We start from the raw sequence: 16,384 nt of genomic DNA on the forward strand, positions 1-16,384 counted from the left end.
TTTATTGTATGTATGAATCACATAACTTGTCATGTACATTTCGATCGTGGCCCGGGTCCACTAATATACTTGAACATATTCTAACTCATATATGAATAATATATAAATTTGAGAGTTACATTTGAAAAACTCTACGTAAGCACATGATATTGTTTAGACTCCTGCTCAACACTCCATAACATCCACCACAGATTTGTTTTATACAGCATACTTTCACAGTTGTTACTTACGTAAGGTATGTTTCATGTGTTTACATCTCAATTATAAACCAAATGACGTTAAAATAAATTTCAATATGATTAGTGACCCGGCCACGATCGAAATTACATGACAAGTCAATGTTTGACTTCATAGCATACATAAAATACAAAACGTGTCGGCATGCATTATTTGAAGAGGTTAAATATACACATAGAGTGTATAACAAACACTGACAAAAAAAGTTAAAAATAATAAAAATACTTAATAAGTAATAATTTGGCTTTGTTTATATTATAGTCCCCCAATATGTTCCTGCTTTTTATACTTGCTAAGTTGCAGATGAACGTATTAAGGCCTTTGCATGCAGTGCTTAAAGGCGTGTTGCATGGTTATAGCTTAGCTTACCTTGAGAAGAAAATGTCTTTACAATCAAGTAGAAGCTCCATTTAAAGGAAGTAATCTGTACCCATAAACTTCTCCAGACATACTGTAGATGCCCGGTCTATCTATTTACCTGTCAAGCCCCTAAATCTTCATACAACTAGAATGTTAGAGATAATTTATTAAATGTTTGCATAGTGCTTTTAAATAAGTGTGAGTGTTCCTCCTGTAGGGCTGGCTGTGTGAGCTGCTGCGTTGGAAAGAGGATCCCAACCCAGATAACCGGACCCTGTGGGAGAACCTGTGCATGATCCGCCGGTTCCTCAGCCTGTCGCAGACCGAACGAGACGCCATCTACGAGCAAGAGAGCAGCAGCACGGCTCAGCAGCACTCTGACAGGCTGACACTGCTCAGCAACGACAGCACACTGGTGAGAGAGCAGAGACAAGATAAACACAGCATCACAACACACACACACACGCTGCTCTACACACTCTGACTCTGTATATCTTGCTTGTCAGATATAGAAACAGCTGTTAGGAATACATTAAAATGGAAACACAAGCAGCAAGGCTAGCAGATAAATAACTCTGGTTAATAACTTTTCTAAATCGTCATTCTTTTGTAGGGGAGCCTGCTCTTATCAAGAGGTGATCTGACTTTGTTCTTGGAGGCACTTCTATCTGTATAGGAGAAGTGATTTATTAGTACTGTAATATTATTCTTCCAGAAATGTTGAAAAGAATGTGTCACATTAAATGCCAATAGATCTCTGGGGTGTTCAAAGTAAAAGGAGCAGTAATGGCAGCTAAATGCCAAATATGTGCAAAAAAGAAAAAGATGATTGCCACGTTAGGCAATGATCTGTAAAGCTTATTAGTTACTAATCTTTCACATAGCTTCTGCATGGATAGATGGCTTGATTAAAACACAGACCTTATATTTAACATACAAAATTCCTATGTATATCTATAGTACACTATGTTACATTGAATACTATTGTATTTATAGCAAGACAAGAAGAATTTGTGTCTGCTGCCCTCGACCACACATACAGACACACGCTAAAAAGTACATACAGATTTAAAGAGCATATTTCATACACAGTTTCATATCAATTGCGTCAGTAGTTTTCCTTTATTTTGCTTACAGACAAGCATTACATCCCTGCCAGAAGTAATAAGTTGTTATTAATACAAATATGAAATCCAAAAAGAACAAATACAGCATTTTCCTCATATTTTCTCTTCTCCTCTTGTCAGTACCAACGCCACTCTCCTCTGCCGCAGCAGCACCATCTCCAGCCCCATCAGCCCCTGCAGCCAGAGGCAGGACCTCACCTGTCTCCACGGCAACCATGTGCTGCATCACCAGCAGAGTGTGAGGCAGGGAACAACTGGGGGCACGTGAGGGTGCATCTGCAGGGCAGGGGCAGCAGTAATGGAGAGAGGGGAGACAGTAAGGACTGGGTTGAGGGCGAGATGAGCATTTTCGGAGGGGACTGGGGTTGTACTGGGAGGGTGAGGGAGAAGGGTATGGAAAGTAAGGAGCAGGTGAGGAATGGGAGTGTTGGGGAGGAAGGGATTAGTGACATCATTAGAGAGTGCAAAGAGGAGGTGAAGCTCACTATGAAGTGGCCCAGCGTGAAGGATGAGGAGCGAGGTGAGGCTGGGGTGTGTTTAGAGGCAGATAGTGAGGTCCAGGGGTTGAAAGTGTCCCATGAGGCTCTGGGAATCCTGCAGAGCTTCATTCAAGACGTGGGACTCGACCCAGACGAAGAGGCCATACACACCCTGTCCGCTCAGCTGGGCCTGCCCAAACACACCATCCAAAAGTTCTTCAACAGCCAGGACCATGACCGGCATCCACACCACACCCAGAGCCCGAAACTGAGTCAAAAACACGGCTTCACGGACCCAAACCTCTCCCAGACAGTCATACCTGCAGAGGAACAAGAGGAGGAAGGTGATGGAAGGACTGAGGCAGAACTAAAGGAGGAGCAGGAGGAGAATCAAACGGGGAGAAATGAAGCAAACGGGATTGATGTTTTTAAAGATTCTGATGTTGGCACTCAAACCATTAGCACTATGAAGGAGGAGCACGAGAGCTACATATAAACTAATTCCATTAGACTTTTGCTATTTGCTATTGGTTGTCCTTAAATCCTGTGGAAAGACTAAAAGCTGACTTTCTACCACAGCCTTAAGGATGCTACTGCTACAATAGAAAGCTCTCATGTGATTTGACCCCTTCTGCAATTGAGACAGAACATAACTGTGACTATATGAGCAGATGATGTCTCAACACATTGGTTCTGTGTTGTGTCTGGATGAATGGGACCTGATAAAAGAGCCTCAGATAACATATCACTGTGTAAAAAAGGGTTATTATATTTGGTCGGTGAAATGTTCAAGCCAGAAATGCCTTGTAGAAAGTGGCACTGCCAATCTGTTTTTTTAAATATACTGTATACTTTGTTTTTTAAAATTGTGATTTGTGTTCAAATATTCGTAAATCATTTAAAACGGTTTCCTTCAGGAATCACACTGGTATATCTTACATTGTCGTTATTTGTCACATTGTAATAAATCCTGATTATGTTAGTTGAATTTGTAAATGATATATAGCATTTAATCCTTTCATAAATGACAGGAAAGTCTCTGCATTGTTACTGCAGTGTTTAACAAAGGTGACCGAATGAGTTACTGATTAATCTAAACTGCAAATCGCTCCTTTTTTGTTCAACTTTGATCACAGAGTTGGTAAAGATCTAATTTGCTCCTGAACACATCATAGTTTACATACAATGTTTCTGTTTATGCATGAACCTAAAAATCTCTCTCCTAAAATAGCTATGGAGTGTTTACACATCTTGCTGTTGTCATATTGTTCTTATTTACAGCAGAGACACAAAGCGTGCTGTATGGAGTGCACAATGTTCAATATTTCTTCATGAAAGAACGGGTGTGGACTAGAAGTGTGAGACTGAAGACGTGCAGTGTGTACATCAAATGTCAGCTCTATCATTTGTAAACATAAGGACGTATTCATAATTTGACTATGTGTATTGTGAAATTCAGATTTAACCATTTTTTTTCACAAACAATTTCACTGCGATAAATAAAAAAAATGTGTTTTGGGATGGAAGTAAAATGTTACATTTGAAATCCCTTTATTTTATTTATTTAACATCACCCACACAAACAGGGACATAATGTTTACTACCAGGAATGTCCGATTTGAACCTCATGTGATAAAATCTGCGGGAACACAGAGGCTGTGATAGCTTGGAGGGCATTGTGCTATTCCTTTTCTCTGGTTATTTTCCTCCTTAGTCGCAAAATATCAGCAGATGGTATTTGCACTTTGACTATATTTAGTGTGTACGCAATGTATAGAATTGGATTTGGGGACATTTGAGATTTATCAAGCAGGAAAGAATTTCCAAAACAAGTAAATAAGAGATGAAGCTCATTTATCAGAATGCTATTTTAGGATAAGCAGAAGCCAGCTGTAAAAGACCCATTAAAGATGAAATCAATCGTTGTGATGCTCACAGTCTGTACCAGAGTTAGGGATGATGAATTTCTGTTATATAACTACGTCTTTGTTGATGAATTGCTGTCATTGTTTCCATCCATGGGACAATATTCTACAGTGCTGATCTCTCTCTCTCTGTACCAGTGGATCTGTGTCTCTGCAATCACATGCCCCTCAGTGCTGACGGTGTTTCCTATCTGTCTCTTTTTATTCTTTTATTTTCCGAAGTTTCTATTTCTATCCATGTTTCCGTCTCTCACCCCTGACTCTCATCTGTCTCTCCTCAGGACTCTTCACAGTGCAGCTCCCCCACTATTCTCTGATAGTGCAACATTCAAGCCCCATTTCGTCAGAATATCTTCATAGAGTAATTCAATAAAGCTATGCCCTTTTTCTGTCATCTGTTTCCATGACGATACCTAAGTCTGGGCCAGTAAGGGGCCATGAAAGCCTCATCATCAGCAATATTAGCTATAATAATGATGATAATGGCGCTCTTGAAATGCCATGCCTGCGATGATGATGATGGTAATGGCAATGATGGTCATTATGTCTGCTTTCTGGTAACCCCCACTAACACAAAAACACACACACCAATGCACACGTTTGACTCAATATTGCTTTTTAATGTCATTTTTTTTTTCTTCACATGGACACCTGCTTTTTTTCTGTTGCATGACCATCCAGCTGCTTGGTTTTTGTGTCCTAGTTTTTCCTTGGGGCAACACTTTGTGATAAAGGTGTTTGATGCAAGCACTTTGCAGATAAAATGTACTTGTCTGACCTCAATTTTTTGCAATTAAGTCTCCATAAAACTGTCTTAATTAATAAACGTACCCTAATGTTTTAGAGCCCCGTCAATCTGTTGTATTTCTTCTTGTTAGTGTAATACAACACAACTTTGCATACATCTCTCTTTCATACTTTCTTTCTCATTGACACAAACTATGAATGTTTTTGTTAAAAACTAGAATATTCTAATTTATTATTGATACAAATGGGAACATCCTCGTAGTAACCTCAAACATTTTTTAAACATGTGGTAGGATTTACATGTAGTTGTGAGGGGACAGAGTAAAGGGAAATTCTATAACACATAGGTTTGAGCAAGCTCTCTGATTGGTCAATAGGCGTGTTTGATTCCACGATCAAACAACGATCAAATAGAACGTGCCTAATCACAAAGTATCCAGTGGCCTACACACGCCGCTAGCCTACCGAAACTACTTCCATGAGCCTACATCGTGTGGTTTCCATAGCGACGTTTAGCGACACACAGCCGTTACACTGTTATACATTGTCTCTCGTTGGAATTCGGTAGCTACAAAATGTCAGATTTTAAAGTTAATTTTGATTTGTTGGGGGGCCTCAGTATTGATGAATGGTTGGACATGGACACAGACCACAAAACCAACGAAAGATTTGTGGCTGTTTCAACTGACGAGTTGAGTGCGTTGGAAAAAAGTCGACTCCAGTACAGGCGTACGGACCTCGGCGCTGCCGCAGTACTGTCGTACCAATAATGACGTTCAAGAACGGCCTCTCGTGTGTGATTGCTTAAGTGTAGGGCTTCAATAAGGGGGTGTCAATTATCTGAAATATGCTCACCTAATTTCCTTTATGTTTCAGACCGTGTCGACATAACATAGATAAATGGGTTTGATAGGTTTGATTCCAATATCTACATTTATTCTTGAGCAAGATACTTACCCCAAGTTGTTCCTGGCATGATCAATGGTTTGTGAGTGTGTGTGAAGGATAGTCTCCCTTAGCAGGCGGCCCCTTGTGTGACATTAACTCATTGTGAATGAATGAGTTAATGTTTACTTGTATGTAAAACTGCAAAACTGCTATATAAATGCAAACCCTTTATCCTTTTAGTCTTTGTAGTAGACAAAGACTAAAAGGATTACATACAACTCAGTGTAATGCCTTAAAACAAGATGAGGCAGCCATTTTTAGTCATGTTTGAAAATGACTAAGACCCAGATACTTATTTAATTTATGTAAAGGTCTCAGCATTTCCACTTACTGCAGCCCTGCAGGCAGGTATCCTACATTTGAGACGCTGCAAAACAAGCCTTCACTCTGTGTTCACGTGATCAGTCAGCTGATCTCCAGCACATCCGCCTAACCCGCGACTGTTTACAAATCAGCAGACAGTCCGAGAGACACAGGATGAGGAGACCTGCGTGATCCCTACAGGTACCTGATACATACTGTCAGCCCTCAGCGGGTTATGGATAGCTATGTGACGTTACTGACACTTATATCAGCCTTTTGGTGTGTGTGAATTACGAGTGTGTCTCGTGGCTTGCTGCAGCTTGGTGTCGGAAGTGCAGACAGGCCCGTGCATCGGCTCGGTCACAACTTCCTAAAGTCACTTTACATTACCTGCTTCCTGACATCTGTAGTCACATTCCTGTCAACATTGATAACTACAGCTTGCAATTGTATGTTTATTTACCTAGTTTAGCCTACATTTAGCATTGTTAGCCGACCCAGGATATGAGCTAGCTTAGCTGTTGTTTGGCGTTTTGCCCTGCTGCTGGCATCGATAATCCATATGGTTGATATCACCATCGGTGTGCATGACAGAAGACGGACACTGCTTGTGTTTTACGTCAAATTATATATACATTGTCTGTGCTGGCTTTGGATAATTTGCGTCTAAACGGTTCCTCTTCTTGACAGGTTTAGTGTGTTGTGCCTTTTTTCCTCGGGCTGGCCCACCCTGCCTGACAGATTTAGTGATGTGTTCAGGGTAGTGCAGAGGTTTTGTAACAATCAGTACTGCCTGCCTGCATGCACGGTTTAATGCAGTTTCACACAAGTCTTCACACTTCCAATAACCAGTTCAGCACATACGTGTGTGCAGGGAGAGTATCGGCTGAATGTCTGCAGTACAGAGGAAAAACACTTTGACAAAGGCACAAATCAGGTGTTTTAGTGACCGTCACAGACTGCACAGTAGCTGTCTATTGTGTATGGAGACAATAGATAACATTTAATACATATATGGGAACTGTTTTTAATCTTTCTGAACTCCACTGCTGTTCCTACAAGTTTCTAAGTGTTTCTGCATGTTTTAAGCGTTTATTCTTGCACTGCAGGTTTTCCGCTGCTGCAATTATTCCCTACCTTCTTGGCTTTTGACATACTAACAATGTGTACTCATGATCACTCAGCACTGTTGCATACGTTTGTGATGTGTGAGCAGCTTTTATCAAATATCCTTTTGCAATTATCTAGCAATTCACAAGCAAATTTGAAGATTAGTCTGAAAACGTCTTGTTGATCATCTAACAACCCCTTAGATTTATCTCGTGACTTCTTGTGGAGATATAGACCCCCAGTTTAGAATCTGTACTCTAGTTTTTGTACACCGACATATATTTGTCAGGTTTGATCTCTTGTCATGTATTTGATAATCAGATCAGTTAAGACCCAGCAAGTTCACTGCATTTTGCCAAGGTTGAGGTCTCAAGCATTTTTCCCAGCCTCTGGTGGAGCATGTGACTGTGAAGGCACCTGGGCTCTTGCTGTGTGCAGAAGTAGAAGCATGTGAGTTTGTTTAGCCGGGGTGTTTCACTTTGACTAAACTGCTATCTGCTGCTCCGACTGTAACTGCCAGGAACCGACCCACAAAATCCTGTTTTAATATTCATTCTGAAGAGCCCATGTACTGATTCTCTTTCTAAATCTACTTCACATCAGCAGCTCTGAGAGAGGTTAATGGAATAATAGACCAGTGGACTTGTTCATCTAATACAATTAATAAGTAGTCATCTTCATCAGAATATTTTCCAGAGCTGCAAACAAGGCTGTCATTTAGTCAGACGTCTATACAAAGATATGCAGACCCTCCAGCAACACATTTAATACAGTTTAATCTGGGTTTAGTTTCTGACTTGTTTAGCCTCTCTGCCTTTTTAGGTCAATGAGCTCAGAGCAAACTGAAACTTTTCTTATTGTCCACTTCAACGTGAGATCTCTAGCATCTGGTCATCCAGTAGTTTCACAAACAAAACCTGTCACTGCAATTTGAAGAAGAGCTGAAGTTATTTTTGTCATCTTTGCTGCTGTGTTAAAATGAACCCTCTTGCTGTAAAATAATCTCATGACCCGCAAGAATGTAATGCTTGCCTCGGTTTTGATCAAGTGGGAAAACAAGAGTGACGTGTTAGCCTTCAGTGACAGTGACATTTTTAAGAGGCTCTTTTAGACTTTTTGTAGTTTACCCTGGGAGGCTAAGGGGGGGTTGACCAATCACAACAGAGCTGGCCAGCTGAGCTAAACAATCAGAGCAGACTGGGCTCTGGTTTCAGACAGAGGGTGAAAAGAGGTGCTGCAGTACAGGAAATATGAGAAAAATAAAGAGCTTTTTGAACATTATAATATAAACATGTCATAGTAGACATACAAATATGAACCTCAAAATAGCAAATACGTCCTCTTTAGGTTGCTTTGAGATTAAATGTTTGTTAAAGTATAAAGGGAAGTGATATGTTTTGTAGCACCGATTGAGATTCATTGAAGGAAGTGGAGGCTGACTGGCGGTTGACTTGACTTTGATATGCTTCCAATTTGATTTACACAACCCGAAACATCAGCTCTGCTCATTTTAAATCATGCTTGAGGCAACAACTTGGAGAAAGATAGTGGTTGAGAAATGTTAATGTTCGTAACATGGTAATGGGATGGCTACAGTTTGGATTGAGCTTCACGGGCTGTTGTTGGAAATCCCACGAACGCATCTTCTACCTTCCGAACAGATGGACGCAGTGTTATTTGTCTGTTGATTTATTTATGCATTTCATTATGTATTGATTTGATTATTTCATGAAAGATTCGTGATTTGAATTATTGAGCTGTCTCCAGGTGCTGTGGATTAAATTATGCAGAAGCTCATTTGCCTTGATTATCATGTAGTAAAGTTAGGATGTCGTTTTACGGTCGACTCTGGGAAGAAGTAATGAAGGCAGCAGGAGGCTAGGAGAAAACTAGCTTCAGGCAAGAATCGCTAACACTGCAAGGCCTCGGGTCTTTTAACCACATCATCTTTCATTCGATTACAGAGGCTTACACACAAGACATCCTCAAAGGACAGGGAGCAGTGAGAGATGTGAAAAGGCCTCTTTAGAAACTTTAATTTGACTTTATTTTTAGAAAAAGGGACAAAGTGCTGGATGTGTTTGCGGGCCTGTAGGGAAAATGTACCTGAACATATTTTTAGACACTCTGCAATGCAAATTAAGGTGACCATTGTTGTATTTGTAATTACTCAGGAGAGTTTGACACATCTTTAATGGCAACCTTTCAAAGGAGAACTAAGACAAATGGCTATTATTGTAGATACCTATTCACACCACTCCTCTGTCTTTCCCTATAGTTGTGGATTAGTTCTGATTATTTAATGGGATGATATCCTTATTATGAGGGAAGGGAGAAAAACCCCTCTGACTTAAGGAGAGTATTATTCTTTGAGGAGAACAGATGTTTCCTAAGCAAACAGACACATACATTATGCATATACAATTATTTCTATTTTGATGGCATGCATAGCTGATTGATCCAGCGGTGTCCCTTTCACATGGTTAATAGGTTTAAGAGATGCCTTTGTTGTGTTATTTCCACAATTAATAAAGCGGCAGGAAACATAATGCTCTGCGGAAAGCGTGCTATTCCGAAGGCCTGTGTATTAGGCTAACCATATTCATAAACGTGGAATAATCCCAAGCCGGATAAAGAACCGGGGAAGTATTGTTTAACCCAGATAGAGATATCTCAGAGAAAGTTACACTTTTCTCGTAGCCGGGATTGTTGGCAAAGATGAGTTGGCCGGGTTTATCTGCTAAAAACCATTACTATTGATTATTGAGTTTTAAAGATATCCTGCTTTTTCTGTTGCCTAATGCACGATTTGAGCTAGGGCTGTGCAATTAATCGTATTTTAATCTCGATTACGATTTTGGCTTGCAACGATTACGAAAACAATGTAATCGAAATAAAAAAAATATTATTTTTGAATAATAAAAAATGTATATATATTATTTTTTTTATATTTTTTTATTGTGTTTTCAGTTGAATTAAACTTAAAGTTCAGGGTAATCAACTGTTAAAAACATAATGTTCAACATTCATTTTTCAAAAAATTGATGTTTTCAAAGTAAATAGATAATCGTTTTTAATAATCGTGATATCAATTATTGACCAAAATAATCCTGATTATGATTTTTTTCATAATCGAGCAGCCCTAATTTGAGCTGTAAGCTAATCTTTATAAATTGTCACATTTACCCTATCTCCCTCACAATGTGCAGTTTGTCTGATGCAATAATAAGTGTGTTTAATAATAACTCAGACAATAGTCAGAAACTGCCATTATGATTTCACGAAGCCCAAGGAAACATACGTCTTATTTGCTTCAAATAGTCAGTTTAGTAACACGTCATATGTGTATATAATGACATTTAGGCAGTTAGTATGAAGCACTTTCAAGCTAAATATCCATACGTTAGCCTATTAGCTGTTTTATGACTAATCGACAGCTCCAATCAATATAAATAGAAAATGTTTTTATTGTTATTGTTTGTTCTTTTTTTAAACTGTAGTTCTTTAATAACTCCTCATTCAGAGTTGATATTGTTTACGTGTATTGTGAAGAACAGTCTGTTGTCATTCAAATATATAATGAATGCATTCATTTACCTACTTAATTACCTCATTAGCATTACCGCTTATGTTTAATATATCACAGTGAGCATGGCGAGGCAGCTCAAGTGCTTCATGTTCGTTTAAGCCACTGACGGCAAACACTGTCACTCTTTCATTTTAAATGCAGCAAAGTTGTGTTAAATGCAAAAGGTAAATAAACAGTTTAATCCTCACAATGCAGAAAATAACAGAAAAGTTATTAGTTGTACTCAGAGAAAAGCATTGATGGAGATTTATGTCATGTCTTTTTATCAAATCTGAACGTCATAACTTTGGGTTAGAGTTAAGTAGTTGTCAAAGCTTTATGCAAATTAAGTTACTATCTATATAAATGCGATACACACCACATCATTTTTTTCTTTTTTTCTTCACACAATTCATGATTTTTCTTTATTTCTTTGCCATTGTCTTCACTTCCCTGTGTGCTGAAGTGCTTACATTTTATTGTTTCTTTTTTTCTGCAGAGACACCCTTTTCTTCAGAGTCTTGGCAGAGGAGAATCACGAGGCTGTGACAGTAAGTCCAGAGTTTAAGCCGTTCAACCGTGTTAATGTTAATGGCAGGGGAAAATGCAATGCAATGCAGTGCAGAGATTGATGTGGATGGATTTTACATGCAACCCTTCCTACAAGGGGGTCAAAGGTCAGGGTCAGAATAACACTGCTGCTCAGGAAAGCTTAAGCTTCAGATCAATTGCAAGCCCTGATCAAAGGTCAGTTTCCTTATCAGTAGAGCTATTGTGCTTTGACATTTTGAGTTTTTGGATTGTTCTCTGAGTTGCTTCACATAACCCACGTTGGTCCAGCTGATCTTCTAGGTGATTTGTTGCACTCAACTCAGATTTAATCCTGGTTTCTAACTTCCTTTTTCCTGCTTCTTCTCTGGTCTCACTTTCTCCAGGTCCGGCTGGGTTGCGGTCATGCAGCACCCCAATTTCGAGACCTGCCACCCGCTCCAGACCGACGAGCAGCAGGAGACGGGCTTCGACCCGCTCAATAACTTCAACAAGAACCGCAGCAGTACGTCAACCCTGATACACCACTAGATTAGGATTTAAACCCTCCAACACAACCTGTGGAAAAAAATATGTAATTCTGTTGTGCTGATACAGTTCCTAATTCCTCTCTATGGATTTGTGTTAACATTTTAAAGAACCAGGCACTAGATATTATGTTAAATCCCTTCATAAAAGCTGCTCTTTCACTCAAAGCAAGGACGCAAGGGCGCGTTCACACCTGCCTTGTATAGTCCGGTTGAATCGAACCCTGGTGCGTTTAGCCGCTTGGTGCGGTTCATTTGGGTCGGTGTGAACACAGTCCGAGACCTCTTAAGTGAACTAAACAACCGGACTCTGGTCCGCTAAAATAGGTGGTCTCGGAGCGCTTGCTTGCGAACTCTGGAGCGGTTCATTGCTGGTGTGAACGCAGTCCGCACCAAAACATAGGAAGCGTAGTATTTACGTGTCACAAGAACGCGGATATCTTCAAAGTCTTCAGCAAAAGAGTCTTTCAAGACATCCGCGGTTGTTTAGTTAAAGAGTGAAGCAGAATGAAGTGTTGAACAGTGTCGTGTGAAGTAAAAATTCTCCGTCAGCTACATAAAATTAAGAACACCTGACGTCGGTGAAACGCCCTCCTGACTGCAGAACGTCTCTCATTATATGTGTTATAATGTTTTTTAATGGACGTTGTCTGATTATATAATCATATGCGCGGGCCGCTAGTGTCTGTTGATCTCCAGATTAACAGCAGCATGAGAATAACCTGCCAAAAGTGCCGATGCTCCCTGGCGGAGGCTCCGGTAGAAATTGCCGGGATTTACGTTTTTACCCCCTTAATGTCTGACCAATGGTTGAACAGCATTTCCGTGCACATGACTTGTGTTTAAAGTTTATAGTCCGTTTGAATTTTGCCCGTGTGAACGCAAACCGAACCTTCTGAAAAATGAAACCATGTAACAAACTGTGGTCTGGTGCGCACCAGAGAAGCGGACTATTAGGTGTGAATGCACCCTAGCCTGCACCAGACTTGCTGTATTATATGTTCTTTTACTCAGACTTTCAAAATAAAAGTTGTGTGGAATATTTTGGTGGTTATAGACAAATTTGTGTTTTCTGGACCAAGGGTGGTACTTTCAAAAAAAATCAATTTAGATCTGTGCTACCAACTGCACTTATACAAACGTTCCAACATCCCCAAACGCCCTACAAAGTTTGCTTCCTGTTTCGCTGACCTAACGAAGAAACCCAATCATCATCTTTCCCCATGGACCCTCACCAAATGTTAACCATAGTGTAATATATGTGTAATACTTTAAGAGAATGTTCCCAAATAACCGTTATGTACTGCACTGAAGAAATACAAAGTCCTGAGTTGGAACCGAGCAGAATGCCTGGAAAAATAAATTGTGCTACCGTTTTTGGAAGCAACCATACAATCGTTTGCAGCGTGAACTAAATTCGGCTTTATGACTATTTCCTGTACTACTCTCTACATTGCTTATTTTGAGTGTGATGTTGATGACACAGATTTTCCACCAAATGTAATGTAAAGCTGCTCACGACACACCACACACAACACCACACACAACACACACAACACACACCACACACACACACACACACACACACACACTCACACACACACACACAACCACACGAGCCACACACAACACACACACACACACACACACACCACCACACACACACACACAAGTCTTTAGAATGACAACTTCTTAAGAATATTTTTCGATGGCGTGTACACAATTCTAATATAAAGATTAGCATGTCAAATGGAATTGGGATGTCAGGGGTGCTCCCACTGCTTCCTTTCATCTGCCATTAGCTTTACAAGAGGACTTGTCACCCCTGCTCCATATGGAGTTACAGCATGAAGCAGCTTGCTGATTTTGGAATCATTCAATGTTTTTCTATATTCAAATTTTGGAGCAGCGGTGTATTAAAAAAAAATATATACCAATGACTTTCCTTCCAGATGTTTTATATGAAGACCCATTTCTTTGCACTGTATGCATCAACACATTGTTATTGATACATTATATTCCTACAGATACAACATTAATGCTTTCAGAAGTACAAGGTATTGCTATCCAACGATGCCTCTGAGACTTTTTATTTAATGCTTTCTTCTTTAACCTAATTCTTCATACGTTCCACACCCTCATGAACCCTTCATCCCCTTGAGGGTCCCCGTATAAATGTATTAGTTATTAAACATTTATAATATTTTGTCCCATTTGCTGACAGTTAACGCTCATTTTCAGGATGGTGTGGCCCACAGGGAATCGAACTCTCCCCGGGCTGTGTTGGTGGCTTGCTCCTCTATTAAGGACAGCGGATAAGTAAACTGCCTACTCCTCGGCATAAAGAAAAAAAAATAACAACCGAAAAAATGTGGAAATGCGAATTTGAAGTGATAAATCAAACCTATAGAGGATCGTTATGTAAATGCTAACCTTGGAGGGCAGGTTTCACTTAGTACTGAATAGAGGTGTGTGTATGTGTTTTCCTATCACACACACACACACACACACACACACACACACCACACACACACACACCACCACCACACACACACACTACACACACACAACACACACACCACACACCACACACACACTACCAACACACGCCACACACACACACACACACACAACACATTGTACGCTCCTGCCCAGCGGACCCAAACAAAACTATCTTCCTCTCCCTTATCCTCCCAGCACAGACAATCCCTTCTTTCTTACTGTCTTTTAACTACGATCAATACCAAACAAACAAGTGTTTTTTCTTTCCTTGAAATCTCTCTTTCTGACACTATCAAGCGGCCAACCTCTGTGGAAAGATAAAGGTCAATGGCAAAGTGGTTTACATATAAACGTAAATCACAGATTACTAGAAGAAGCCCAATTGTATAACTATGAAACATGTCCCTAACCGTTTTCCTATGAGTTATAACCACAGAAAAATGTGTGATGAGTTTATGGTCCAATCCCAGTAGTTTCAAAACTCATTCATTAGGAGCGTATATTATATTTAGTAAATCATGCTCTATTCAGAGTCAAATGCCGCTGACAGGTCCTCATAACAATGCCCTTTCAGGACTTGGTCAATCCAGTCAGCACATTCTTGGTAAGCCCAATATCACCAGTTTACAAAATGCGATTTCATATGTTAGTTCACGTTTTAAAGCTGTCATACTTTCCTTATGTTGTACTCATACAGAATATCCGGAATATTGTTTTAAATTTATAAAAAGCAACTTAAAAGCAACACGCAGCAAATATCAATGAAGCTCAGGAGCTTTAAAATCACCTAATAGTGCCACAGGACGGCGTCCTAAATACGTTTTTCAAAAGAAGGAAGAAAAAAAAACTTAAAGTGCGTATTCACAGGCTGGACCCGTATAAGGATCTGTAATGGCTACATTTTTAGATAGTTTGCTTGAACAGAATATATTTTTTTTTTGTAGATTTGGCAGTCTGGCTATTCCGCTAATCTGTTTAGTTGCCATGTTTGGATACTCTTCCTTATATAATTTTTTCTCTGTGGATGTTTTTGGTGCTCATTGGATTGCTTTGACAGAAGAGAGACAGGGAGAGAGGGGGATATTGCTGTAACTAATAAAGGCAAATAATATGCAAAGACTGAGGTTCTCATCACAGTAATATTTCTGTATAAACTCATCAGGCTGACAGAATGATAAAATAAGATCCAGTTATGCAGCGTGTTTTCACTGCATTCCTTCAATTTGTTTCTGCTCTCCATCGTTCTCTGAGAGAATCCCTAATGTCTAGGTATATAAGTCTTGGTTGCCAAATACAACGTACTTTTGCACTTTTTGGATGCCAAGTTCCTTTGAGAAGTCCTTCTTCGACTGAAGATTGGATGGATGTACAGACATTGGGACAGCCTGGTGATCCTGTGACCTTTCCTTTAGCGCAAACAGTGGGTTCACATATGGGTTTAGAGGTGTAATGTCTCAAAAATGATTAGATCGGTTGCCAGAATGTAGTATACACATATTGTCTTCGTAGGAAGTATGTAACACCTTAGACCCGTGTCCAAATAACGCGTAACGAAAATACGAAGAGGAGAAAGTTGTGATGAAACTGTTTTAGTGAATTCAAGTGCCATATACTTAGCTGCTTTCCTGAAGACCATAATCATGTCCAACCAGATATCTCAGTGAACACACACCACACACACACACACACACACACACACACAACCACACAACACACACACACACAGCACACACAGCCCCACACACAGCACACAACACCACACACACACACACACACGACAACACACCCCACACACACACACACAAGACACACCCACACACACACCACACACATCACACACAACACGTCAGTGAAGGCGATGCCGAGACATGAAGTCCTCTCGTTCCTCTTCCGCACGTCAGAAGCATTTTGCCGGGCTCGATTAATCGCCGCAGCGAGCCGTTCCGACGCACCCCCAGTCGGCCCGGGGGCTTGCGCGATCCCTGCCGCACTGCACTCTGAT

The 16,384-nt window shown here is 40.2% G+C and overlaps 2 protein-coding genes across 5 annotated transcripts in view; both read left to right on the forward strand.

The window, feature by feature from the left end:
• LOC104966651 (DNA-binding protein SATB1-like) overlaps nt 1-4,973 on the forward strand; it is a 25,565-nt gene extending 20,592 nt beyond the window's left edge. For both annotated transcript variants that reach the window (XM_010795860.1, XM_010795859.1), the window contains exons 10-11: nt 815-1,012; nt 1,845-4,973. In XM_010795860.1, the coding sequence (XP_010794162.1) occupies nt 815-1,012; nt 1,845-2,699 (1,053 nt within the window). In that variant the 3' untranslated portion in view covers nt 2,700-4,973. The remainder of the gene's footprint in view (nt 1-814; nt 1,013-1,844) is intronic.
• Nucleotides 4,974-6,236: 1,263 nt separating this feature from the next.
• The window catches only part of tbc1d5 (TBC1 domain family, member 5), a 32,894-nt gene continuing 22,746 nt past the window's right edge, over nt 6,237-16,384 (forward strand). For all 3 annotated transcript variants that reach the window (XM_010795863.1, XM_010795865.1, XM_010795864.1), the window contains exons 1-3: nt 6,237-6,327; nt 11,304-11,355; nt 11,740-11,858. In XM_010795863.1, the coding sequence (XP_010794165.1) occupies nt 11,759-11,858 (100 nt within the window). In that variant the 5' untranslated portion in view covers nt 6,237-6,327; nt 11,304-11,355; nt 11,740-11,758. The remainder of the gene's footprint in view (nt 6,328-11,303; nt 11,356-11,739; nt 11,859-16,384) is intronic.

The sequence above is a fragment of the Notothenia coriiceps genome, unplaced genomic scaffold (genome assembly GCF_000735185.1).
Source record: "Notothenia coriiceps isolate Sejong01 unplaced genomic scaffold, NC01 NC01_scaffold00037250, whole genome shotgun sequence".
NCBI lineage: Eukaryota > Metazoa > Chordata > Actinopteri > Perciformes > Nototheniidae > Notothenia > Notothenia coriiceps.